At 45.8% G+C, this 26,475-nt stretch overlaps 7 protein-coding genes across 7 annotated transcripts; 6 read left to right on the top strand and 1 right to left on the bottom strand.

Moving 5' to 3' along the window:
- Positions 1-6,985: 6,985 nt before the first annotated feature.
- Positions 6,986-8,236, top strand: LCP9604111_3286 (putative PHD finger domain protein; the record flags this gene model as incomplete). Its single annotated transcript, XM_039070857.1, has 1 exon — positions 6,986-8,236. The coding sequence occupies one exon, from the start codon at positions 6,986-6,988 to the stop codon at positions 8,234-8,236; it is 1,251 nt and encodes a 416-aa protein (XP_038930553.1).
- A 457-nt stretch (positions 8,237-8,693) lies between these two features.
- Positions 8,694-9,807, bottom strand: LCP9604111_3285 (RPC34 RNA polymerase subunit family protein; the record flags this gene model as incomplete). Its single annotated transcript, XM_039070856.1, has 2 exons — positions 8,694-9,501; positions 9,563-9,807. The coding sequence occupies 2 exons, from the start codon at positions 9,805-9,807 to the stop codon at positions 8,694-8,696; spliced, it is 1,053 nt and encodes a 350-aa protein (XP_038930552.1).
- Positions 9,808-10,213: 406 nt separating this feature from the next.
- Positions 10,214-12,103, top strand: sti1 (Hsp90 cochaperone STI1; the record flags this gene model as incomplete). Its single annotated transcript, XM_039070855.1, has 4 exons — positions 10,214-10,278; positions 10,339-10,532; positions 10,603-11,888; positions 11,951-12,103. 4 exons carry the CDS (start codon positions 10,214-10,216, stop codon positions 12,101-12,103), a joined length of 1,698 nt encoding a protein of 565 aa, XP_038930551.1.
- Positions 12,104-12,717: 614 nt separating this feature from the next.
- On the top strand, positions 12,718-18,723 carry LCP9604111_3283 (uncharacterized protein; the record flags this gene model as incomplete). The annotated part of the gene is made up of 6 exons (XM_039070854.1): positions 12,718-12,763; positions 13,814-13,847; positions 13,938-14,199; positions 14,266-14,328; positions 14,385-17,061; positions 17,114-18,723. 6 exons carry the CDS (start codon positions 12,718-12,720, stop codon positions 18,721-18,723), a joined length of 4,692 nt encoding a protein of 1,563 aa, XP_038930550.1.
- A 1,443-nt stretch (positions 18,724-20,166) lies between these two features.
- LCP9604111_3282 (uncharacterized protein) lies at positions 20,167-20,564 on the top strand (the record flags this gene model as incomplete). The annotated part of the gene is made up of 2 exons (XM_039070853.1): positions 20,167-20,345; positions 20,516-20,564. 2 exons carry the CDS (start codon positions 20,167-20,169, stop codon positions 20,562-20,564), a joined length of 228 nt encoding a protein of 75 aa, XP_038930549.1.
- Positions 20,565-20,939: 375 nt separating this feature from the next.
- On the top strand, positions 20,940-22,460 carry ugp1 (UTP glucose-1-phosphate uridylyltransferase; the record flags this gene model as incomplete). The annotated part of the gene is made up of 1 exon (XM_039070852.1): positions 20,940-22,460. One exon carries the CDS (start codon positions 20,940-20,942, stop codon positions 22,458-22,460), a length of 1,521 nt encoding a protein of 506 aa, XP_038930548.1.
- An 851-nt stretch (positions 22,461-23,311) lies between these two features.
- On the top strand, positions 23,312-25,784 carry LCP9604111_3280 (transcriptional regulator family TF; the record flags this gene model as incomplete). The annotated part of the gene is made up of 6 exons (XM_039070851.1): positions 23,312-23,497; positions 23,573-24,130; positions 24,263-24,414; positions 24,466-24,642; positions 24,696-25,043; positions 25,115-25,784. The coding sequence occupies 6 exons, from the start codon at positions 23,312-23,314 to the stop codon at positions 25,782-25,784; spliced, it is 2,091 nt and encodes a 696-aa protein (XP_038930547.1).
- Positions 25,785-26,475: the final 691 nt, after the last annotated feature.

Below are 26,475 nucleotides of genomic sequence, written 5' to 3'. Positions count from 1 at the left end.
TAGTCTATTCCTATAGCTCCTATAAGCTAAATAGTAAGCTATAAGATAGTAAGGGTATAGTATACTAATATATACTTTCCTATAAAGTAATTAAAATAATAGGCTATAACCTAATTATTAGATTTAATTAGCTAGAAGCTATTAATCCTAATATTAATTAGAAAAACTAGGTATAGTATTATTACTTATCTAATAAAAAGATTAAGAAAATAACTATAGTAGCCTTTATATAAGAGATTCTCTATAAGGCCCTTATACTTATAGTATATCTTTATCTAATTATAAAAGGTAAGCCTATCCTACTCTTTACTATAGTAAAGGGTATAGAGAAAGCTTTACCTATCTAGTATTTAGACTAGGCTAATATCTTTAATCCTAAAGAAATAGGGAAATTACTAGAAAGTAATAAGTATAACTATACTATTAAGATAGAAGTAGGTAAATAAATTCCCTATAAGCTAATCTACCCTCTTTCTAAGATAGAACTTATAGTACTCTAAGATTATATTAAAGAATATATTAAGAAAGGCTAGATTAGGCTATTATAGAGCCTAATAGGTATACCTATTTTATTTATACTAAAGAAGGATAGAAAATTATATCTATATATAGACTACTAGGGACTTAATATATTAATTCTTAAGAACTAGTATTCCCTACTATTAATTAGTGAGACTATAGATTAACTATCTAATATAAAGATCTTTATATAATTTAATTTAAAAGATATATACTATTATATCTAAATTTATAAGGGTAATAAATAGAAGACTATATTTTAGACCTAATATAGTTATTTTAAGTATATAGTTATATTATTTAGATTAGTAAATATACCTATAACCTTTTAGTTATATATTAATAGAGTATTAAGCGATCTACTTAATATCTACTATATTATATACCTTAATAATATCCTTATTTATTTATAAACTAAGAAGTAGTATATATATAATATATATAAGGTACTAAATAGACTATATATATATAAGTTATATATAAAGATAGTAAAATATACCTTTTATATAAAGTTAGTAACTTTCTTTAGCTTCTTAATTATACCTAAGGGTATATCTATAGAACTAGAGAGAATTTATACTATTATAAAATAGCTAAAGCTATAGTACTTATATAATATATAATAATTTATTAGGTTTAGGAACTTCTACTAGTAATTTATTAAGAATTACTTATATATTACTATACCCCTATCTAAATTAATAAAGGGTACCTTAAAGAGAAAGGGTATAAATTATTAAAAGTAAGGTTTTATCTTTATATCTAAAGTATAGGCTACTTTTAAAGAAATAAAGAGATATTTCTTAAGTATACCTATATTATTCTACTTCGACCTAGAAAAACCTATATAAATTAAGCTGAATACTTTAGGATTCGCTATAGTAGTAATTACTATATAGCTAGATTCTAAGGGCTACTAGTACCTAATTACTTTCTAGTCTAGAAAGATAATTAGTACTAAAATATACTATAAAATATATAATTTAGAATTACTTATAATTATTAAATTATTTAAGTATTAAAGATACTATCTTAAGGGTAGTAAATTCCCTATATTAGTACTATCTAATTATACTAATCTATATTACTTTATATCTATAAAGGAGTTAATTAAGTATTAGGTAAGGTAGGTAGAGAAGCTTACTATATTTAACTTTATTATTAAGTACTATTTAGGAACCTTAAATCCTACTAATATACCTAGTTATTAATTAGACTATATACCTAAGGAAAGGGAGTTCTTAGAGAACTTACTTTTACCTATTCTTTAGGAAAAGCTATAAAAGAGTCTTAGTAATAATAAAGAAGTAATATAAAGGTTATATTCTACCCTAGTATATAGGGTCGTAGTATTATTAGACCTAAAATTATATATCTCTATAATAGTAGCTAATATAATATTAGTACTTAAACCTAATTATCTATATAATATAGTAGAAGACTGTAATAATATAATATATAAGTCCTATAATATAAGTATTATAGATAAGTATTATACTACTGGTGATATAGGAATTCTAGACCCCCTAGTACTATATCTAATAGCTATAAGAGCTTTTTAAGGTAAAATAGTATATATACTAGTACTAAAGAACTCTATAGTAGAATTACTCTATATAATATAGGATTATAATCTAATATTATAGGATATCTATATAAAAATAGAGGAAGATAGTATTAGTAAATAAAAGCTAAGTAATATACCCTAAGGATTAATATTAGATAGGCTACTTAGGTTTAATAACTATATTTATATCCTAAGAGAGACTATAATCTTATATAAAATTATAAAGATATACTATAATAACCCCTAAGGGGGCTATTATACTAGTAAATATACCCTTAAAGCTATCTAGTATAAGTTCTATTAGTATAGAATTATAAAGGATATAAGGGAGTATATATATAACTATATAAATTATTAATATAATTTAGTATATAGATATAAGCTATATAGATTACTATAGCTATTACTAGTACCTAAGAGGCTTAGTAAGTAGCTTAGTATAGATTTTATTACTAGAATACCTCTATTATAGTAGAATAGTAAGGTATATAATATAATACTAGTCTTAGTAGATATATTTATAAAGTATACCCTTTATCTTCCTTATATAAAAGAAATTGATATACCTAAGTTAGTAGATTTATTATATAAATATATAATCCTAATCTTTAGTATACTAAAGAACCTAGTAAGTAATAGAGGTAGCCTTTTTACTAGCTAGTTCTAATCGACCTTCTACTTTCTCTTTATAGTTAAATACTAGTTATCTACTATATTCTACCCCTAAACTAATAGATAGACTAAATATTAAAACTAGGTATTAGAGTACTTCCTATAATTATATATTAACTAGGAATAAGATAACTAGGTATACTAGCTCCCTATTATAGTATTTATATATAATATAATAACTTATAGTATAACTAGAAAGTTATTATATAAAGTATTAATAGGATATAACCTATTTATTTAAAATAGTATTAAAGAGTATCCTAAAGAGTACTATATAGATATTATATAGAGGGTATAAGAAATCTAAGAAATAAGGAGCTTTATAAAAGAGTGACTTATTAAGGTAAAAGAGTCGATAAAGTACTATATAGATAAATACTATATAGATAAATCCTTTAAGGTTAGTAATTAGGTTTATCTTAAGAGTAAGAATATAGAAATAGGTAGACTAAGTAAGAAATTAGATTATAAAATACTAGATCTATTTCTAATCCTTAAGAAGGTTAGTATATAAGTATATAAGCTATATTTATCCCCCTATTTTAGATTACTATACCTAATATACTATATATTAGTATTAGAATTATATTATAGTAATATTCTAACTAACGATAATACTCCTAAACTAATTAAGATTAATAATTAGGTAAAGTATAAGATTAAATATATCCTATCCTATTAAGGTAAGAAAAATAAGTCCTACTTAGTTAAGTAGTATAGCTATAATAACGTTAAAGTAATCTAGGAACTATAGTCTATAGTTAAGGATACTAAGGCCCTTAATAACTATAAGGCTAGGTTAACTATAGTAGTAAAAATACCGAAGAAGAATAGGACTAAGAATATATATCTAAAATATAAGAAGCTTTAATTATAGATTAAAATTTAGTACTATATTTCCTATACTTATATATAGATATAGATAGGGTCGTTATATCTAATTAGACTTAAATACTAATAAAGTAATATTAAAAACGTAATAGAGTAGTAAAATAGACTCTATACTTAGGGTATCCTAGGAAGTAGGGACTAAGTTTATAGGGATAAATAAAGTATTACTAGGTATATCTATATTAAGAACTATACTTTTCTCTATAATATTAGTAGAAATATCGAAGAATTCCTTAGTTTTAGAGATTTCCCCTATATTCTTTATAACTCTTAGGGCCCTAATAACTTTAGCGACTACTATAACCTCTATAGCTTCTATAATAGTAGCGGCCTTTTTAGCCTTATTAGCTATATAGGTTAAGTGCTTAATATTCTACTTAATAATATATACTTAGGGTATATAAGTATATATAGGTAATATATTAAGAGTAGTATAGATAGTAGACTAAACCTTAGAAGGAAGCTATACTATTATTAATAATAAATTCCTTCTTATAATAATATAGTTAAAAAACTTATAGGGATATAACTATACTTTATAGAAGAGTAGTAAATATATTTAGTATAACCTATAAGGGTCTTATACTTATAGTCTAGGTAGCTTTATAGCTAGAAAAAGTACTACTAGTAAGATAATAGCCCCTTAATAGGCTTAGGGGTTTCTAAGTATAGAGGTAGAGTTATAGGCCTATAGCTTATTAAAAGATAATATTATACCTATAGATATAGAGATTTATCCTCCTTAGAGAAAGATAGTATAGGATAGTAATATACTATTACTATTTTATAAATATAGTTAATATATAAATATAAAAATAAGGCCGTTTTCTATAAGGAAGGGGTAGATATAATATTAAAATTTCTTAGTATACTATATAGAATATAATACTACTAAATCCGAAGATATATTTACTATATTTACTAGCTAATAGTAGTACCCTAATTAGAATAATATTATCTTAATAGAAGTATAATAGAAATTTAATAGAAATATAAATTAGGTATACTTACTAAGTATATAAGATAGGGAGTTAAAGAAGAGAAGAAGATACTAGGGGTAACCTAGGTATATATATATATAGTATTCCCCTTTATCCTAACTATATTCTCTTACTAGTAAATAACTACTTAGCTATACCCTTATATATAGGAGATACCTAAGTTCCTAGGCTAACTAAGATACTATATTCGTTAGAAACTATAGCTACCTAATTTCTTAGTATAGTTATATAACCACACTACTACCTTATTATATATACTATACCCTTTATTATACTATATCCTATATTTCGGAGTATTAACGCTAGATACCTTTCCCTATATACCTTTTTACCCTTACTACGAGGTTTTTAGATATATAGGTTTTAATAGACCAAGCTGCTCCCTTATTTTCTCCTATTCTAAGCCTACGGGGACCGTATACCATAAGGAGGGGGATATTATCAGGACCCCAGTACTAAGAAGGCTGATACCTGAGGTATTATACCTATCAGGGTGTGTAGGGAACTATAGACTGCGTAGGAGCCATATATACTACCTACGCAGCCCCCTTCTTATCATATGACCCACAACCTATATATTATCCTCGCATGCTACTTCTTAGGAGAAGCAGCTATTAGTTCTCTAATATACCACTGCGTATACTCTCGTCTCTATTTCCCGATCCTCCATTACATACAGCATTCCCTTAGGCATTCCATACCTGGGGGTCTCACAACTTCGCTTGCGACCACGAGAGATTTAGGCTTAGTAACTGGGTATGGAATTCGTGCGACAAATCGGAAGCCGTCTCGCATGGTGATCAGAAAATTTCGGTTGAAGCCTCCTTCGGCAAGCTTCAAAAAACCAACGACGTCGTCCCCATTCTGCTGTATCGCTAGAGCAGTAAGGCGCTTCAGTCCAGAGACGTTAAAAACACGTCCCCTCTCACGATGTCTCAACCTGTCATTGTAGCTAGAGTTGCAAACCAGCAGAGCAGCTTAGTATGGATAAGATGTAAGTCTGCAACATACATCCATCGCCCAGACGTGTACTCGAACAAATCATAAGGGTCAGGCATTTTGCGGATTATCGAGACAGGGCGTGCGAGCAATATCATTCTAGAGGTGACGACGCGTGAGAAAAGAAGACCAGAAAACTCACTTCGATTTAGATGCTTGGTCATGGCTTGATCAGTTGAAGAATATCCTGAAGACTTTGGACAGATGGGGCGTTATAGTCGCGACCCTTGATGCGCTTCTGTCGCTTAGGTACCTAGGTGTACGTATCGAGTTAGACCTACCTAACTAGTTAGCTACTCCGTGACTACGGAGTAGTTGTAGTTAATCAACTAATGCAGTGGGGGTTTCCAGAGCAGGATGACTAAGCGGCCCTCCCGAGGCTTAGCGCATCATCTCTTTAAATACGGAGTACTGGATATGTCATTGATTTGGAAACTACCTCTTCGTGATGCCCCCAGGGAGCTCGCACTAGGCAACCGTCTTCGCTAGGCTGTTGGGACAATATATTCGTGCCTTCTAGTAGTATCCCGTTGTTGTGTGGTCGGGTTACCCCACAACGGGCCGCACCGAACAGCCACGCCAGATTCACTTTAGTCTTCCCAGCGGGGATTAACACCAGACAATGGAAGCCTAGAGGTTCAATCCATTTATCATTGGAAGCCAGAAAATGGATCCACAAGTTGAATGCTTGATGAATAACGTACAAGACTCAAGAGACGAAGGACTCGGGTGAAAGCATTTAACGCGCAATTCCATAGTTGAAACGATAATTAGGCCATGCAGGCAGGGTATACCGCAAGAGTTAAGTTGTCAATTTTTAGTACAGTTTCCAGATGTATACAAAGGTGGCAAGAGAAGGGCTTCCTATAACATTTGAATTAGTATGATATTGACCTATTTAGACGGTAGGCAAAATCTGATATGACGCACTGGTGGTTAGAGACTGCCGTAGACCGCAGTTCTAACCAGCACTTAATACATGGTCTATTATCCGTTTTCAGAAAGTGCATTCCCTCTCCAAATTATAGGCAGTATCTCTAGTAATCTGGAGTGTTCGAGGTAGGAACAAACATCTAGACTTCGGACGTTCACGGCGCCGATCCGAAGATGAGTCATTAATGAGTCAGCATACCTCCGACTTCAACCAATTTGTTTCCAATGATAAGTGTCCAAATATCGACGCGAGTACAGGCCAGGCGTTCATCTGGTCATTTATAATCGACACAAAAAGATCAGTATCAAAACAAGCGCTTCCATCGAACCCGGTTGAACTGCACATCACCACTCAGCATCCCGGTAGGAGCCACCTTCAACCTAGCCTGCGACCGAATCCAAAATGGCACACGGTGCGGAGGACTGCGCAACTGTTCTGGAGCAGTTTGTCCACGATGTGGCAAATCTCCCGGCTGAGCTCAACCACCTCATGGAGGAAATTCAGGCTAAGGACAAGCTTATGCAGGAATGCCGCGCTACAATCAACTCGCGCGACAGCAGCATTCAGAAGTTCATCAAACTGAACGGCAGTCTAACACCGAACCCAAAGGAAGAGCCATACAGCAAGACTATTCTGCAAAATATGGATAAATCACACGAGCTGCAGAACGAGAAGATCCAGCTTAGCGAGAAGGCATGCGTCCTCCTTGATCGCCAGATCAAACGACTCGACGTGCGCATTCGCGATCTAGTCAACGAAGGTCTCCTCACCAACGACCCGCCTCTCCCTTCCCTCTTCGACTCCAAAAACAAATACCGCAACCCACCCAAAATCTTCCTCCCTGACTCCACCCCCTCCGACTCCACCGCGTACTCAACACCCCTCAACCCAACTTCCGGAAACGCGAATGCCATCCTGGCTGCTGCGCAGCGCTTGAACCAATCCACAGCACCTCGTGTCACCGGTTCCGCAGCGCAGCTCGGACAAACCACAGCACGCAGCTCTGCACCCGCCACACCCGCTGCTGCTGCTGTCGTGCACCTTCAGCAACGCCAACGCGAATCCTCCGCTGGCGCAGTGGACAGCAAGCGCCGCCGCTTGAACCCATCCCTCAACACCCTTCCCGTAGCCTCGTCGAACCTTCGCCAGTCCTCCATGGGCCCTGGTACACCGAAGCCGGGCACACCGGCTGGCAGCCGTGCAGGCAGTGCCGGCCCTCGTGCTAGCATGGGCATCAAGAAGGCATTAACCAAAAAGGTCGCACCGCACCATCAAGTAAAGAAGCTGAAGACTGCCAGCGGAAAGCCGATCAAGCGCTCTTCTAGTGCTAGTGGTCGTATCAAGGCTTCGAAGAAATCTCCCAATGGGGAGGGCGATGAGGATGATGACTCCATGCTCAGCAGTGCCGATACATCGGACTCCGACAAGAGTGACGGTGCTGCTGATGAGGATGTCGATGATGAGGACGAGGATGAGGGTAATGAGGATTCGAAGGTCTATTGTACCTGTCGCACTGTTAGTCATGGGGATATGGTGGCTTGCGACAATGATGAGTGTCCCTATGAGTGGTTCCACTGGAAGTGTGTTGGCTTGACGCGCGAGCCGGTTGGGACTTGGTACTGTGACGAGTGCAGACGTACTCTAGGCAAGTGATCCTGTTCTTTTTCTATGATCTGTATGACGGTTTATATACCCATGGCGTTTCTGTACTTGTTGGGATGGACTGGACAAAGATATGTACTTCTTACCAATTTTACTGCATGATTTAAATCTGCTTCAAAGGAATCAATTTCATATTCTGCCCATTCTAGACAAAAATTGATACTAATCCCTAAGGGAAAAGGATGACAAGAAGCAGAAATCCCACCCTAGGTATCCATTCCCAGCTATAGCCAAGCGTATGTCCAAGCCGTGCCCATCCAGCGCCCAATATATCCCCAGGGTCACAGGGAGCCGGAGCCTAACCAAATCAAGTCGAAAACGCCATCGCTATGCACATATCCCCTTTTTTTTGTTTCTTCCATGCAAACATGTTGGCACACAGGCGCACACAGTGCGCCGAAAGTCAGAAATTAGATATTCGTGGAAAAGCCATTGCTCGCCAATCCACTCAAAACCCAAGCCCATTGTTCAGCCACGGATCGAAGTACTCGCAGGTCTCGGGGCTTACCGCGCCGCCTGGCGCGCACAACCGGAACACTGGGCACTGGCCGCAAGGGGCTTCTGTCATGCCGTTCTTCACGAGGTGCTTGTTTGCAACGGAGAGATCGTCGCCCTCGATGGGCGGCTTGCGGGACTGGTTCGCTTTTACGGCGTCGGGGCTTTTGAGAGATCTATACCACTCGCCGTTGCCTAATGCGACGAGCTTGTTGTCGTAACAGAGCATTTCGAGGAGTTGCACAACGCTCTCTTCGCCCAGGCGGACAGGCGTGATGCCGCTTTCGTTGACTGCCGAGGCGATCTGCGCCACGGTCGGGTATCCCGCGTAGCCGTGGGGGTAGGGGAGGTAGGTTTTCTCATCGGTCTTGACGTCCACCTTGCCAGAGGCGGTTTTGATGCGCTTCTTACGGTCTGAGGCGGGGACTTCGTACCAGCTTTTCCGGCTCACGGTGTACTCGATGTACCCTGCGACGCTGTTGATGAAGTTGGCATCCAGTACACCGTCCGTAAACCAGGCTCCTCCGGTTACCTCTTCACTTGGAGCAAGCCCGGCCAACATGTACATCTTGCGGCTGGGGTATTTCACATTGTGGAGAGATTTGATGTAGTTTTTTCCTTCGAGGGATTTCAGGCATCGATCGAGGATCGACTTGTGCAGGTTCGTGCGGTTTCCAATGTGCCGCACCCAGATGCCTGTTCGTTCTGTGGAGTGGATGACATTGTAGACCATGGCCTCGTCCGGGGTAAGGTTGCGGAGCCTGGAGAGGAGGAGGGGTTAGTTATGTGCTTTATCGACTGAGATGTGTCTGCAATTCCTACTTCTCGGCATCCTCGCGGTCAATGAGCTTCCATGTGAGCTTTCCATCTTTTTGGAGGAGGCGAAACAGATTTTGATTGACGAGGCTCTGGGTGCATTCTAGCAGTAGCGCAACGTCGTTCTTTGGGATCACTTTGAGATTGAGGAAGTCGTTCTGATAGAACAAGTGATCGGGGTCAAACTCATTCACGCATGCATCATAGAGCTTTGAGGCAAGCTCGGCCACTTGGGACCCCGCGGAGGCCATTGTTGGAGATGCGACGGAGATATCAGGCAAAATCAAGGTTCATTCGAAGAGGCTCGTGGGTTTTCATGTTCAAGGAAGGGTGCTAGAGCCAGGGAGTAAGTTAGAGGACCATGGTGCGTCGATGTCGGCAAATTTGAGTCACAAAAGAATCACAAATGGTGTTTTTTTGGCGACTTTTTCTCGGCGGGGACCGACTTTGACCCAAAAGGGTTTAGCCCCGTGAAGCTTCAAGTGTCAGCGCCCGTGCCTGAGGCTTAATAATTTCTGCCTGAGGCAGTAGATAGCAACGGAAATTTCGAGAAGCTCCGGCCGTTGAGCTCATGACCTCAGCACTTTCAGTTCCTTGTGATCTTATTTTTGATCTGCATTTCTCCCTTTTCTGAGCAATTTAGCATATCACTACAAAATGGCTGACGCTTTGAAGGCAGAAGGCAACAAGGCCTTTTCTGCTAAGGACTATCCTACTGCTATGTACGCGCTACCCCACCTTTAACGCTGTGACTTCGTCAAAGCAGAAACTGATAAAACCAGTGAGAAATTCTCTGAGGCCCTTGCTATCGAACCCGAAAACCACATCCTCTACTCCAACCGCTCTGCCGTCTACTCCGCCCAGCACGAATATCAAAAAGCCCTCGAAGATGCCGAGAAGGCGATCGAGATCAAGCCCGATTGGTCCAAGGGCCATGCCCGCAAGGGTGCTGCGTACCGCGGCCTCGGAGATCTGTGTACGTTATTCTAGTTGTGCCCGAATTGGTGGGATAATTGGCATTGTGACAAGGTGCTAACTGATGGCAGTGGCTGCGCATGATGCCTATGACGAGGCCCTGAAGATCGAGCCCGGCAACGCACAGGCCAAGTCCGGTATGGAGGCGACCCAGCGCGCCATCAATGCGGAGGCTACCGCAGATGGTGTCAGTGGTGACCCAACAGGAGGTCTCGGTGGAATGTTCAACGACCCGGCTCTGTTCCAGAAGTTGGCCAACAACCCCAAGACCGCCGCCCTGCTGGGAGATGCCGAGTTCATGGCTAAGCTGCAGAAGATCCAACAGAACCCTAACAGTGTCGGAGAGGAAATCCGCGACCCGCGCTTCCTTCAGGTTATGAGTGTGCTTCTCGGTATTGATATGAACTTCGGTGGCGAGGGAGCGGAGCCTCCTATTCCTTCTGCTAAACCCAGCACCTCGCAGTCCAAGAAGGAGCCCACCCCGGAGCCTGAGCCAGTAGACGAGGAGGCAATCGCCAAGAAGCAGGCCAAGGAGGCTGCTGATGCTGAGAAGAAGATTGGTAACGATTTCTACAAGAAGAAGCAGTTCGATGAGGCCATTGAGCACTATACCAAGGCTTGGGACTTGTTCAAGGATATCACCTACCTGAACAACATTGGTGCTGCCAAGTTCGAGAAGGCCGATTACCAAGGCGCAATCGAGATCTGCCAAAAGGCTACCGAAGAGGGCCGCGACTTGCGTGCCGACTTCACGCTGATGGCCAAGGCCTACACCCGAATTGGTTCTGCACACGAGAAGCTGGGCGACCTCGCGCAGGCCATCGAATTCTACAACAAGTCGCTCATGGAGCACCGCACCCCTGATACCCTGACCAAGCTCCGTAACGCCGAGAAGACCAAGATCACGACCGAGAGGAACGCTTACATTGACCCTGCCGAGGCCGAGAAGGCTCGCGAGCTTGGCCAGCAGAAGTTCCAGGAAGGCGACTGGCCCGGTGCCGTTGACGCTTTCACCGAGATGACCAAGCGTGCTCCCGACGACCCCCGCGGTTACTCTAACCGTGCCGCAGCCCTCATCAAGCTCATGGCATTCCCCGGTGCCGTGCAGGACTGCGACGAGGCCATTAAGCGCGATGCCAAATTCATCCGCGCGTACATGCGTAAGGGCGCTGCCCTTATCGCCATGAAGGAATACAACCGTGCCCTAGACACCTTCACCGAGGCCGCCGACCACGACGACGGCAAGCACGCTCGCGAGATCGAGCAGCAGCAGCAGAAGTGCCTGGACGCCCAGTTCAGCGCTCGCGCTGGTGAGACCGAGGAGCAGACCATGGCTCGTATCCAAAATGACCCCGACGTAAGATCTAATTTCCCCTGCACCGGATTATTCAGCATGAAGTTTACTAACATTTTCTCCAGATCATGGCCGTCCTCCAGGACCCCGTTATGCAGAGCATTCTCCAGCAGGCTAAGAGCGACCCCGCTGCCCTGCAGGAGCACATGAAGAACTCGCAGGTACGGATGAAGATCCAGAAGCTGATGGCTGCTGGCGTTATCCGCATGGGGCGGTAAATGCTATAAGGGTGTAGAGCATTCGAGGGATTTGAATACGAATTGACACGATATATTTTTGCCAGCATATTTCTTAGTTTCTAAAATTCCATTCTGCTTATATGCATTTAATCTTCTAGAGTAGTAGCCAGCCAGTAGTGATGCTTCCTGTAATTACTGCAAATACAAGGTTGTATGAACGAGTCCTCGCGAAACATGTATCCTCTCAGTCGGCATTGTACGGAGTACTCCGCACGATATATATCAGCCACAATATATAGTAGCAGGCACCAGCCCCAACATACAGACACCAGCCCCGACATTAATATACAATTCTTATAAAACCTCGGCCTCAGCTCGGGCCCGTGGTCTTCATCTGGCAGTTCTCAAGCCGAAAAAATGAAAAAAGACAAAAAAGACAAAAAAGCGCCACACAAGTGGGCGAGTGGGGGTTCCCAATAAGAGAACCACAAGATCTAACCGAACTACTTTATCTACCAATCATAACATGACCATTGAAGGATTCACTCTCTTCGTTTGTGTTATATATTGTTGCACAGACACAGAATATACCCGATACACACAGCTGGGAGTGGAAATAGCCCCTCAGGACCAAATGCAAGTCTAGATGTGATATGATAGATCAATTCGGCGTGCAGCACTTGGCTTGTCTATCACTGAGTATTTAGGTTGTATAATCGTACAATATACGTACTCCATCGAGGTTCCTCGGTAAAGAATACCCATTCTCCATATCCAAGGAACACCTTTGGTGGATACACAGAGTAGACTTGGCCGATCTACCTAATCGGGATTAGGGCACGATGCGAGGTCGATAGCGTGCGATGTGACCAAGTTTTTCATTACATTCTCTGGATGCATGCCACGTGTACCTTAAGAGCTGAGAGTGTTCTAGGTGAAGTACGTAGACAATGACGACATGCCATATACATATACTAGTTAGTATAAGATGCCCCTATATTGTACTCCGTACGGGCTGCATATCTTGTTGCCTAGACAGGTAAGGTAGGGCTAGATCGATAGCCTACAAAGTACAAAGTACTAGATCCGCAAATAAAAAAGGGGCATTGAACCCAGGAGATGCCCGGAGTGCCCTAGAGCCCTAAGAATAACTAGAATCCATGGAAATCGGAGTTTATCCCCTCCATTGACCCTCTACTGACCCTCTACGGAGTATTGCTGACCCTCTATTGACCCTCTGTGGCTGTGCTGAAAGCTCGGAGTTTAGCCTGTCATTCCCCTGACCTCCTCAATTGACGGATTTTGATTGTACTAGACAATTGAACCGGTACGGATATAGTCTTGTAGAATAACCTCATAGACTCATACTCCGTAGACTCATATGTGTTGTATCTGCTCTCTATATGCTAAAGTGAGGAATCTGACCCAGCTCCGACGTACGTCACTGATCTTCGATCGACCTCGGTGTTCGCGATCTCCGATCTCCCCTTTTCGCTCTCTTTTCTTTCTTTTTATTGGGCTTTCAATTCTCGGAATTAATAATTTACCTAAAGATATACATAAGGTATTTAATAGAAATATCCATTGGCGTATCGTAAAGAATTCCAGCCACAGTTCCCCTTGACGCAAGCGGCTGGGCAACTTGAGCTGTGCCTTTGGTCCCACTCCTCTCCTCTTCCAAGGTTCTCTTGTTTTTCTCTTTCTCACTCTCTCGATCACTCTGTACCCTGGTATACAATAGCATACCAGGCCACCTCTTCGACTACGACCTCACGCAATCCCGGTACGTTAATTGGTAGACCTGCGCAAGTCAGCAGTCAGCATTCTTCCCCTCACCCCAGGTTCCGCTGAATCCAATCTGACCACCCTCTAGAATATCCCCGGCTCTCTCAATTCCTCCCGACCAGAACACAGCACCAACCGGCGATATGGCGTCCGCCGACGCGGCTAAGACGGATATGAGGATGGAGGGTACCATCGAGGCCGCCCAGGAATTGCAAAAGGACCCGGAATCACAGGTTAACCCGGATGTCGTTGAGAAAATGGCGGTCGACGAAGCCCAAAAGGCTGGCTCGGCTGCATACCAATTCGACCCCGATGCCACGCCAGAAGACAAGGCCAATGCTGCTAAAGCGGTATGTGTCGCAAAAAGTCCGAGTTGTGTTCGGCGCAATCACCTTGCTAACTGGCATTTCGTCTAGCGATTGCCGCCTAATTTTCACCATCCCCATCAAGCCACCGGTGTTGCTGTCCTGACGGATAAGGTGAGGATAACTGGTTTTCGCGATGCGCTTTCAATCTACATCCTAACCCTACTTAGACCGACGGCAAAGCAGACTATGATCTTCCTCCACCGGAATCCGCGACCGCCATTTTGGCCGAGGAAGCCACACGAGAAGATGCGGGTGAGAAGCCCGTCGATGAGGATCTTCGGTGGGCGCGCGACAGAACGGGTTGGGCCCCAAAGTTCGTCGATGAGAAGCTCGCGGCGATTTTGGCCGAGGAAGGCACATTGCTGGATCACGAGACATTTTTGGAGGGAAGAATCCCTGATAAGTTCTTTGGCGACTGGTATCATAATTGCGGGATTATCATCTTCGCCTGCCTGGCCTCATGGATTGTCGCTGTTCTAGGCGGTGGTATAGGCTGGGTTCTTATGGTCATGGCAGCATGCAGCACCTACTACCGTACCTCCATTCGACGAGTGCGCCGAAACTTCCGTGACGATATCAGCCGTGAAATGTCCAAGCAGCGTCTCGAGACTGACACCGAGAGCCTCGAGTGGATCAACAGCTTCCTCGTAAAGTTCTGGCCTATCTACGCCCCCGTTTTGTGCGACACTATTATCAACACCGTCGACCAGGTCCTCAGTACTTCTACTCCTGCCTTCTTAGATAGCTTGCGCCTCAAAACCTTCATTCTCGGTACCAAGCCTCCTCGCCTGGAGCACGTCAAGACCTACCCCAAGACTGACCCGGATACCGTCATCATGGACTGGAAATTCAGCTTCACTCCGAACGACATTACGGATCTGACTTCGCGCCAAACAAAGGACAAGATCAACCCCAAGGTCGTGTTGGAGGTTCGTGTCGGCAAGGGTGTCGTGAGCAAAGGCCTCGACGTGATTGTCCAGGACATGGCTTGCACGGGCTTGATGCGTGTTAAAGTCAAGCTTCAGATTCCATTCCCCCACATCGAGCGTGTGGACGTCTGCTTCCTGGACAAGCCCGAAATCGATTACGTCTGCAAGCCCCTCGGTGGTGATCACCTTGGATTCGATATCAACTTCATTCCCGGTCTGGAGTCCTTTATCAAAGACCAGATTCACGCCAACTTGCAGCCCATGATGTACGATCCGAACGTGTTCCCGATTGAAATTGCTAAGATGCTTGCTGGAAACCCTGTTGACCAGGCTATCGGTGTGGTCGCCATTACTCTGCACGGTGCTCAACAGCTCAAGAACCCGGATAAGTTCTCTGGCACTCCTGATCCATACGCCGTGGTGTCTTTGAACAACCGTACTGAGCTCGGCCGCACGAAGACCATCCACGACACCGACAGCCCCCGCTGGAATGAGACGATTTACGTGATCATTACCTCCTTCTCTGATGCCTTGTCTATTGCTGCGTATGACTGGAACGAGTACCGCAAAGATAAGGAAATGGGTGTTGCTAGCTTCGCATTGGACAAACTTGAGCAGGAGCCTATTCAGGAGGGGATCTATCTGGAAGTGCAGGCCAGTGGCCGCCACCGTGGTGCTATTCAAGCCGATATCCGCTTCTTCCCCGTCCTCGAGGGACGAAAGAATGAGGCTGGAGAGGATGAACCTGCCCCCGAAGTCAACACCGGTATCGCTCAGTTCACCGTGGAGCAGGCCAAGGACCTTGACGGAAGCAAGAGTCTGGTTGGAAAGCTGAACCCTTACGGTGTCCTGCTTCTCAACGGAAAGGAGATTCACATTACGAAAAAGCTCAAGCGTACCAACAACCCCATCTTCCAGAATGCTTCCAAGGAGTTCCTCGTCACAGACCGAAAGAATGCTCGTTTGGGTCTTATCCTCAAGGACGATCGCGATATCATGCAGGATCCCATTATCGGCCGCTACCAGATCAAGATGAACGACATGCTGAAGATGATGGAGCGTGGCCAGCAATGGTTCCATCTCCACGGTGCCAAGGAGGGACGCGTCAAGTTGACTCTCCATTGGAAGCCCGTCGAGCTGGGGGGCATTGGCAGCGCTGGCTACATTGACCCCATTGGTGTCATGCGCTTCCACTTCAAGCGTGCGACTAACCTGCGCAACTTGGAAGCTATGGGCAAGTCTGACCCCTACGTTCGCGTGCTGCTTTCCGGTGTGACTCGCGGCCGCACAGTCACCTTCCGCAACAACCTCAACCCCGAATGGGACGAGATTGTCTACGTGCCTATTCGCAGCTCACGCGAGAAGGTGACTGTGGAGGTCATGGACGAGGAGACTATCAACAAGGACCGAACTCTTGGTTGGTGTGAACTCAATGCATCCGACTTTGTTCGCGAGGCGGAGAGCGGTGGATATGAAATCGACGACGAGAAGCAGGATATCACCAGCGGTCTCAAGATCAGCGGCGGCTCTCCCAAGGGAGAAATCGTCTACAATGTCTCGTTCTTCCCGTCCGTGCCAGTCGTCAACCCCGAGGACGAAGCTGAGGAGGAAGAAGAATCCACTGAGCTTCCTGCTACTCCTGGTCCGGACTCCACCGAATTCCCGAAGAAGGCTTTGCACTCGAAGTCTGCTAGCGTTGACTCGAAGGCCTCGAAGGCCTCGAAGGCTGTGTCTAACAGCGCTGCACCCGTAACTAACGGAACTACCAATGGCGAGCCCGCTACTAACGGGCGCACCAGTCTCGAAACCACTACATCCCGCCCACTCACAAGTAGCCAGTCTGAAACCGCGTCTGTTCGGTCGGTTAAATCCATTCCCCGCACTTTCGTCTCTGCGGAGGATCTCCCGAAATATGGTATGTTTTGCTTCGATATTCACGGGAATAGTACAAAGCTAACTGACCATAGAATCCGGTTTCATTGTGTTCAAGTTCCTCGAGGGCAAGCTGGCCGTTCCCCATGTCCAGTTGGAAGTATTGATGGACGATTACATGTTCCCTTCATATGTCTCATCCAAGATCCATACAACGACCGCACAGTTCACCGACGTCGGCGAGGCATTCGTTCGCGAACTCGAATTCTCCAAGATTACGTTGCGGCTCGTCAACAAGGAGGATCCTAAGGACTCTAGCGAGGAGCACACAGTCGCCAAGCTGACTGGTGACACACTGCCCACACTGATGCGCATGCTGTACACGCCCACCGAGCTTATCCTCCGCTCCAACTCCGGCGAGGTGAGCAAGGTCACCGTCAGCGCCCGATACATTCCGACGGAAATGAAGCTCGACCCAACGGAGAGCATCAACAACATGGGCACCCTGCGCGTTGACGTCCACGATGCCGCTGAACTACCCGCCGCCGACCGCAACGGATTCAGCGACCCATTCTGCAAGTTCCGCCTGGACGACGAGACCGTGTTCAAGACCAAAGTCCAGAAGAAGACCCTGCATCCAGCCTGGAACGAGTACTTCGAAACCCCCATCAAATCTCGCATCGGCGCAAACTTCCACGTGGATGTGTACGACTGGGACTTTGGTGATAAGGCCGACTTCCTTGGTGCTACGGCAATCGACCTGGAATCCTTGGAGCCTTTCCAAGCGAAGGAAGTGACTCTGCCCCTCGACGGCAAATCAGGCGCAATCCGCCTGAGCCTGCTCTTCAAACCTACCTACGTGATCCGCGCCCGCCAAGGCTCCTCTACCTTCTCCGGCACCTTCGCCGTCCCCGGAAAGATCGTCGGTGCGCCCGTTAAAGGTGTTGGTTTCGTCGGTGGCAACGTCGTCCGCGGCGCCTCATTCCTAAAGCACGGCCTGATGTCGCGCATCCACAAGGAGAAAGGCGAAGACACCGCCTCCATTATGAACAGCATCGAGGAACCTGACTCCGTCAGGGGCGAGCGGTTGACCCCAGCCGCCTCCCTCGCCGAAGTCTCCTCTTCCCCCGCCACCCCGCAGAAGGAACACAGCCGCAACCGCAGCACCGCCTCGCAGTTCGGCGATCGCCTCAGCGTCTTCGGTGGGGGCGGCTCCGGTGAAAAGGGCACCGCCAACATCACTGTCGTTTCCGCTGCTAACTTCCCCAACGACTCCAATCTCCGCGTCATCATCCGTCTCCAGGGTTCCAAGGGCGCCAAGGATGTCCACAAAACGAAGGCTCACAAGAACCCCTCTGGCTCAGTCACCTACGACGACTCTTTCCGCGTCCCCAACACCACCGCCGACGCCCAGTACCAGGTTCGTGTCGTCAACCATGCCACGTTCGGCTCGGACGATGTCCTCGGCGAAGCGCCGTTCTTCGTTGACGATCAGGGTTCCGTCGCCGGCCAGGATAAGGTTATTACCGTTGGTGACGGTGTCGTTACCATTCGCTCCAGCTTTGCGCTTGCAGATGGTGGCTTGAGACCTACTACGTCACACTCGACCGGACCCCCCGATGCCAGTGATGGTGGAGGGAGTCCTGATTCGAAAAAGACGCCCCGTCGCAGCTTCTTGAGTAAGAGGGCTGTTAGCGGTGTCTAAATCACTCCTTTACTCTTATTATCCGCTTTGGAATTCCTTTGCCTGTTCATGGTGAAGAGTATATGAAAATATGAATTGTTTCCGCATGTTACTAATTGTGTTTTGTTTGTGCTTGTTGTGATATCCTTTTCTTCTCGTTTTTTTCCCACTCCTATCAATATGAATTCAATTGTTGAGATGGCCCCGGACTCCTTGAGACATCTACCACGTAGTATAAAATAGGCGAGTAAAAATAGTTGAGAATCAATAGTTTGCGCCACACAAAAAGACCGAGAACAAGACTGAGTCTGAGACCTGAGACTGAGTCTAAGACCTGAGACTGATGTCTCAGGTTGGTATCTTAAAGGGGCTTCCGATAAGGATATACTCGTATTTCATGTGGTATGCCCATTGCATTCTCATGGCCTTATATTAAACTAAGATTGGTCTAAGGCCTTCTCTGCATCCCGAGTATAATTTCCCGAACTTGGTCTGCACAGCCTGGATGATCTGCACTTTGATGCTTAGGCCTCTTGGGGTGTTTAGTGTACCCGTACCGTAGTTAGTATGTTGTACTATGTTGTAGTGTAGTGAAGATATAGATGGTAGTGGTAGGGATCGGGAATACTACATAAAGATGTCTGATATTCAGCATTTTATTTTTAGATCCAGACGGAGTACGGAGTATATTAACCTCATTTATTTAGAAGAGGCGTTGTGGAGTCGATAATTTACCGTCCCACTTGCAGTTGCCACTTTGACTGGAAGTTGGTTTGCAACATACAATATAGGAAATACTACAACATATGGGATGCAATTAGTACTAGTCTAGATGAATTTGAATCTATATTTGCTGTACTCTGTAGTAGGAATTGTGATAATAGGGATCCAAGGTGAAAATTCTACCTGCATTCTGTGCTTTGTACTACAGACTTAGCGATATTGTATATTGTCATATAGGTCAGGTGAACATCATCCCGACTATGCATCTATATTCTAGCTTGGAATAGCACATAATTAGGCGAATCGGCCGAGGTTTGTTCGAAACAATTGAAACTGAAACAAAAAAGGAGAAGAGCTTGTATCCGGTGGGGCTTGTTCCTATTTGTAGGGACTAGCTCTCCTCTAAGGTGGGGAGGGAAAAGGGGTCTGGATTGTTAGTGGACTTGTGTACTCCGGGCTTAGGGGTATAGTGGATGATGAATGGTTCTGATGGCAATCCTGTCTAACTGACACTTCCTACGCGTAGGCTTAATAGCAACGTGCATGTCGGTGCTGGTTCCCGAGCTCCAGCCCGTGGGCATGTCAGTGGCTGGCAACTGACGACATCGGGATGTAAGGAGGACTGAGCGAGATAAGAGAATAGGAATGGGGGATGACAGTCTCTAGAGACTCTGGAGGAAGAGACACAGGCACAGTAGGAAGAACAGAGAATGCAGGAGACGATCCGCAGATTATTTATGGATGTTGGCATATAAAGTGGACGTAAATACCCAAATCGGTGCAAATAACAAATACATTCTAGAAATCACGGGGTCTCTCTCCCCCACTCCATCTCCCTTTTCTTCCCTCTCTCTTTCGTTTATAACCTCTGGACATCCCCTCTCCTCCCCCTCTTCATTTCTGTCCTTAGGAATTGATCTGTGAGTTGTCCTCCATCCCCGCCCAATGACGGCAGCTTGACATCCAATGGATCGACAAAGTGGCGAACCCCCTCCTTTCTGAGGCAGCTTGAGTTGAGCTTCTTAAATGGAGCCACGTTGCCCTTTTCTTCCTTGAATCTACCACTGACCGTCGATTTCCTTTCACATAGCCAGTTTCCTCCGAGTCCATACCCATATCTCATAAACCATAACTCATAATGGCCTCTAAGGCTCTTCCCACTCACCTTCGAGCCCCTGTCGAAAGCGAGGGCTTTGGTGGAAAGCACCATGGCAAGTCGCAGTCGCACATGGTAAGTTCTCTTCAGGCGGTGAACCCTTGAATCTCCGCATCCTGAAGCTTCGTTCTTGCCTTTTTGGATTGTTCCTGCCGTTTTTGGGTTGTTTTGCTGCGCTTTCCTGCGCTTTCCTGGACGCGTCTTGACGAGGCCACAACATCTTCCTCTTTTGCTCGTTTCCTCTTCTCTTCCCCTCTTTTCTTCCCTTTCTCATCCATCGCTACACTGTTATCATTGCTCCATTGCTTGTATTTTGAGAAGCCCCATTCAATTGTCTCTATCTATCCCTTTCCTTATCATGGCTACTTTGGCCCCCCCATTTGGTCCAGAGCTGACGCGTGAAACCTCCAACCAGGCATTTGAGAATGCCTCCACTAGTGTCGCCGCCTCGCAAATGCGCAATGCCCTGAACGCCCTCGGCGACAGCGTCACCGACCCCAAGGAGAAGAAGCGTTTCGAAGCCGAGATGGACAACTTTTTCGCCCTGTTCCGCCGTTTCCTTAACGACAAGGCCAAGGGAACATCCGTCAACTGGGATAAGATCGCCCCTCCTCAGCCTTCCCAGGTGGTTGGCTACGATGACCTCGGTGCGGACGCCTCCGTAGAGTTCCTGAACAAGCTGGCTGTTGTCAAGCTGAACGGTGGTCTTGGTACCTCCATGGGTTGCGTTGGTCCCAAGTCCGTCATTGAGGTCCGTGAGGGCATGTCCTTCCTCGATCTTTCCGTGCGCCAGATCGAGCACCTTAACCGTACCTTCAACGTTAACGTGCCCTTCGTCCTCATGAACTCCTTCAACACCGATCAGGACACCCAGTCCATTATCAAGAAGTACGAGGGCCACAACGTCGACATCATCACCTTCAACCAGTCGCGCTACCCCCGCATCATCAAGGACTCGCTCCTGCCCGCCCCCAAGAGCTTCGACTCTCCCCTCCAGGATTGGTACCCTCCCGGACACGGTGACGTTTTCGAGTCCCTGTACAACTCCGGAACTCTCGACAAGCTGATTGAGCGTGGTATCGAGTACATCTTCCTGTCGAACGCCGACAACCTCGGTGCCGTGGTTGATCTCCGTATCCTGCAGCACATGGTTGACTCCAAAGCCGAGTACATCATGGAGTTGACTGACAAGACCAAGGCTGACGTCAAGGGCGGTACCATTATTGATTCCGACGGAAAGGTCCGTCTACTCGAGATTGCTCAGGTGCCCAAGGAGCACGTCAACGAGTTCAAATCCATCAAGAAGTTCAAGTACTTCAACACCAACAACATCTGGCTGAACGTCCAGGCCATCAAGCGTGTCGTTGAGGAGAACGAGTTGGAGATGGAGATCATCCCTAACGAGAAATCCATTCCCGCCGATAAGAAGGGTGAGGCCGATCAGGCTATCTACCAGCTGGAGACCGCCGTCGGTGCGGCCATCCGCCACTTCCACAACGCCCACGGTGTCAACGTGCCCCGTCGCCGCTTCTTGCCCGTCAAGACCTGCTCCGATCTGCTGGTCGTCAAGTCTGACCTGTACCGTCTCGAGCACGGCCAGTTGGTCATGGACCCCAACCGCTTCGGTGGTGTCCCTGTCATCAAGCTCGGTTCCGACTTCAAGAAGGTCTCCGACTTCCAGAAGCGCATTACCAGCATTCCTCGTATCGTCGAGCTGGACCACCTCACTATTACCGGACCGGTTAACCTCGGCCGCAACGTCACCCTCAAGGGAACTGTTATCATTGTCGCCTCCGAGGGCAGCACCATTGACATTCCCCCTGGATCCGTGCTTGAGAACTGCGTTGTGCAGGGTAGCCTGAGAATCCTCGAGCACTAGATGTTGTCGTCTGATTCTTGTGTCTTGCCTGGTTTGCAAACCCGTCGCAGTCTTTGGTTTTTCTCGTTTTAACGGTGCATCCGAGGCTATGGATTCCACGGAGTATTCAAAGGAAGTACTTGTATTACATTACAATAATCCAGCGTCTTTTTTCTTTCTTTTCTATTGGGTTGTTTTTAGTCTAGACCTGACTTTGATTCCCAAGTACTGTGACTGTTGCTCCGGGCCATTCTCAATGCACCAATACAAGCTTGTTCATCTGCAAAAGATCTCTACATGTATGTAGATAATGTAGTTGTAATTGTATGCCTACGCCTCGGTACTTTTATCCGCTATCAATTCGATATATGGCCCCAAGTAGAACACCTACACCTCATTTAGCCTCGATATCACGAAACCCAGCTTCGAATCCGTGCAAGACACTGCAAACATGAAATCGCCATTGCCTTCAGGCAAATGAACACCTATCATAATAGGCGGGGGAAAGTTCCCCATGATATACTCCCAACGTCATTCGCCGCAGAATAAGCCCTACTAAACCGTATCAAAGCAGAGGGGGATCTGAAGTAAATCGTCCTACCATCATTCGAAACAGGAATATACTTTGCAACAATATGCATTCCTGATCTTGTACAGTGTCAACATTGTTTATTTGTATATTGCCAACAGTACATATTTGACTGTATATCTGACGCCTTTTTATATATTGTTTTTTTTTTTTTGACATACGCTTCTTCACATATTGGACAAATATCCTTTATATATTTGCATCTTATATGCTACATTTTACGCTCGAAAGAAACGCAAACGCAAAAGGAAAAGCACACCGATATCCACCTGCTCATGTCGGTATGAGTGGGCATCATCGCCGTCTTGTACCCGGTCCCTCGCCTGAGGAGGAGGAACATGACCACGACAACTACCATGAAAATGATCTTGAAAATGGCAGTCCACTCACCGAGGAAGGTAAGGGTTCTGGTACGTGGAAGAAGAGAGTTTCGACTGCGTGTCTGGCTTGTAAGAAGTCGAAGAGGAAGGTGAGATATATGATACACTACTCTACACTACATCTACACATATGGATATAACAACCAACTAACACTCTAACGCAGTGCTCCGGCACATCCCCCTGCGCAAACTGCCAAACCTTCAAAAGAGTCTGCATCTTCGACGAATCTCTCGACCAACGCCGACGCGTAGCCGCAAAACGCACAGCAGACGAGCTCTCCTACCACCGCGACCTCCTCTCCGACCTCTTCAAGCTCGTCCGCGAAGCAAACGAAGCTGACGCCCTCCATCTCCTAACGATAATCCGCCACAATGCCCCCGCCGATGAAATCCGCGCCTACATAAACGAAACACTCGCCTCGATCACGTCAACCACTGATACATCAACATCCACGGCGCACAAGCAGGAAACCGTCGCGAAGCTGGAGGATATGCGCCAGCTTCTCAATGTCGAGGGTACGGGTCCCACTTTCAGAAGGAAGGTTATGGATATCCATTACCTGTGTGACTCGGCGCCTTGTGAAGTGCCTGCGGCGCCGTGGACGAGGGTTACTGCTGATGCGGATCTGGTGTCGCATCTTGTTTCGTTGTATTTTGCGTGGGATTGGCCGTTTGCGGCTATTTTGGACAAGGAGGTTTTTGTTAGGCATATGGCGAAGGGGGTATTGGGGTCGGAGTTTTGTAGCCCGTTTTTGGTTAATGCGGTGCTCAGTAATGCTTGTGTGGGTATTTCCTTTTTCACTTTCTTTTGCTTTGAGGTTTGCTAATATTCGGTTGCTGATCTGTTTGTTTAGTACTTCTCTGAGTTCTCCGAGGCTTATGTTGTTCCTGGCGATATCTCTTCAAAAGGGAGTGGTTTTCTTGCCGAGGCAGAGAGGTTGAGAGGCGAAGAGAATTCGCAGCCTAGTTTGGCAGGTTTACAGGGGACGTTGTTGATGTATGAGAGGTTTGTATAGACATCTTGTCCTAGTGGCTAGGGCTTTTCTGACAAAGATAGATATGCAATGTCCCGCGAAGACGATCTGGGCTATATCATGCTGCACCAGGCTATCCAAATGGGCGAGGCACTGGGTCTGGTCGGCAGCACAGGACCTAGAATAGCTTCGGCGGAGTTATCCCAAGACATGGATATCTCATGCAAGCGCACAGCTTGGGGTTTGTTCAACGTCGACACGTGAGTGAATACTGATAGCATCCCACCCTTCGAACTCACACTCACACCTGCAGCATGGTCCACACATCCTTCCTGCGCCCAAGTCTCATCGATCACGTCAACATGGCCCGTCTGGATATCAACCAGCCCGAAGACAAAGCCCTCTGGCAGCCATACCCAACCCATCGCGACCCGCGCCTGTCATTCTTCAGTCAGTACTTCGACGAAGCATGCAACCTGTCAACGATCGCACGCGATATCTCCCGCAACATGTTCGCAGACCACAGGAGCAAGACTGGCCTCGGCCCTATCCACCGCCAGAGCCGCGAGGATCTGTACGACCGTATCCGTCGTTGGCACGATCTTCTCCCGGAGGACTTTGATGTGCGGTATAGGCCGGCTCCGCATATTATCTTGTTGAAGTGAGTAGCATGTCCACATTAATCCGTCTTGTCTACCGAAAAAAAAAAGCAAAAATACTCATCCTACACAGAATGCGCTACCACGCCCTCATCATAAATCTCTTCAGCTGCATTTCCGAAGATGAAGTCCCGCCCACACCCTTCGAGCCCAAAACACCGGAAAGCCCGCCGCGCCATACTCCCGAGAGAAAATATAACGCGCGGGAAGTAACGCAGAGCGCGGCCCGCGGCATCGCTGCCCTAACGCGTCTCCACAGACGTGAGTTCGGGGTTAGCCGCGCGCACCAGTTTGCGATGTATGCGATCAACCTGGCGCTGTTTACGCTGCTCGAGCAAGACTCGTTTGATGTGCTGGATGAGGATTTCCTCATTCTTTCGAGTGCATTCTCGGTTGTTGCGAGTCGATCCGCGCTGGGGAGGAATCTGTTTCATATTTTCCGACAGTCGGTCAGGGCGAAGGCGCAGGGCTATCGTATTCGGGAGAGTTCTGTGCCTGATGAGTTGAAGGATTTGTTTGACGAGGCCTCGAAGGAAAGGGGGTGTGATCGATTTGATGAGTATGCTGATGGACTTGAGAAGTTAAATCAGAAGGAAAAGTATCATGGGATTGGAGATGGGAATGGTAAAGGGTTGCAGGATTATCCTGGACTTGGACTTTCCGATATGTTGGATCGATATGAGAGTCTGAGTCTTGGGAAGGATGATGTTCTGGTTGAGAGGTATCGACCTGTTGGATGTTGATGGGAGACCGCACGATGCACTATCCTCGGCATCCTCGTCATCTCGGTCGTATGTCTCCAGGCACATTTGCCTTCACAGAGTGGCGACACGGTTGTATGAATTTGCTCCATAGATATAGATCGTCCAGATAAGTTGATAAGTTCAGGGGGATGTATAAGCTGACACCAAGGAGGAACACCATAGAATGCGACAGTTACCGACACGTCACAGCTAATTATGGAGTCTCAGATCCCCAAGAGTTCATAGGTAGGAGTTGGTTGACTTGGAGGTTGGCTGAGGTTGGGATGTTGTCTGACGTCAAATCGGCAGTTCATCCACCCGCCAAGTGAATGTCATCTCCACGCTCGTCCACTTTAGTCCAACTTCGCCCCAGTTGAGATATTTGACAGTTAAAACATTGGAAACAAATCATCAATCCTTGTTTTCCTGTTTGTGCTGGAATGTTTTTGCCATGGCTTTGTTCCGCCTTTCTTACCTTGTACCCTCCCTCTTCAACCCTCGGTAACATATATTCGTGTCAATAATCTCGATAAATTTGATAAATTTGATATGGATAATCATGACCTAACTCTCGAGGACTACGTCTCGATGTCATCCGTACCTGGTTATATACTTCCACAACCCTATCCTACGCCTATCCCTTTCTCGCCAATACAATACCCTGCACAAGCCTTCTCACAGCATATGTCAA

The sequence above is a fragment of the Penicillium roqueforti genome (assembly GCF_015533775.1).
Source record: "Penicillium roqueforti strain LCP96 04111 chromosome Unknown scaffold_05, whole genome shotgun sequence".
Taxonomy (NCBI): domain Eukaryota; kingdom Fungi; phylum Ascomycota; class Eurotiomycetes; order Eurotiales; family Aspergillaceae; genus Penicillium; species Penicillium roqueforti.
Note: the sequence above shows the minus strand (reverse complement) of the source record. Positions and strands in the feature narration are given on the sequence as shown.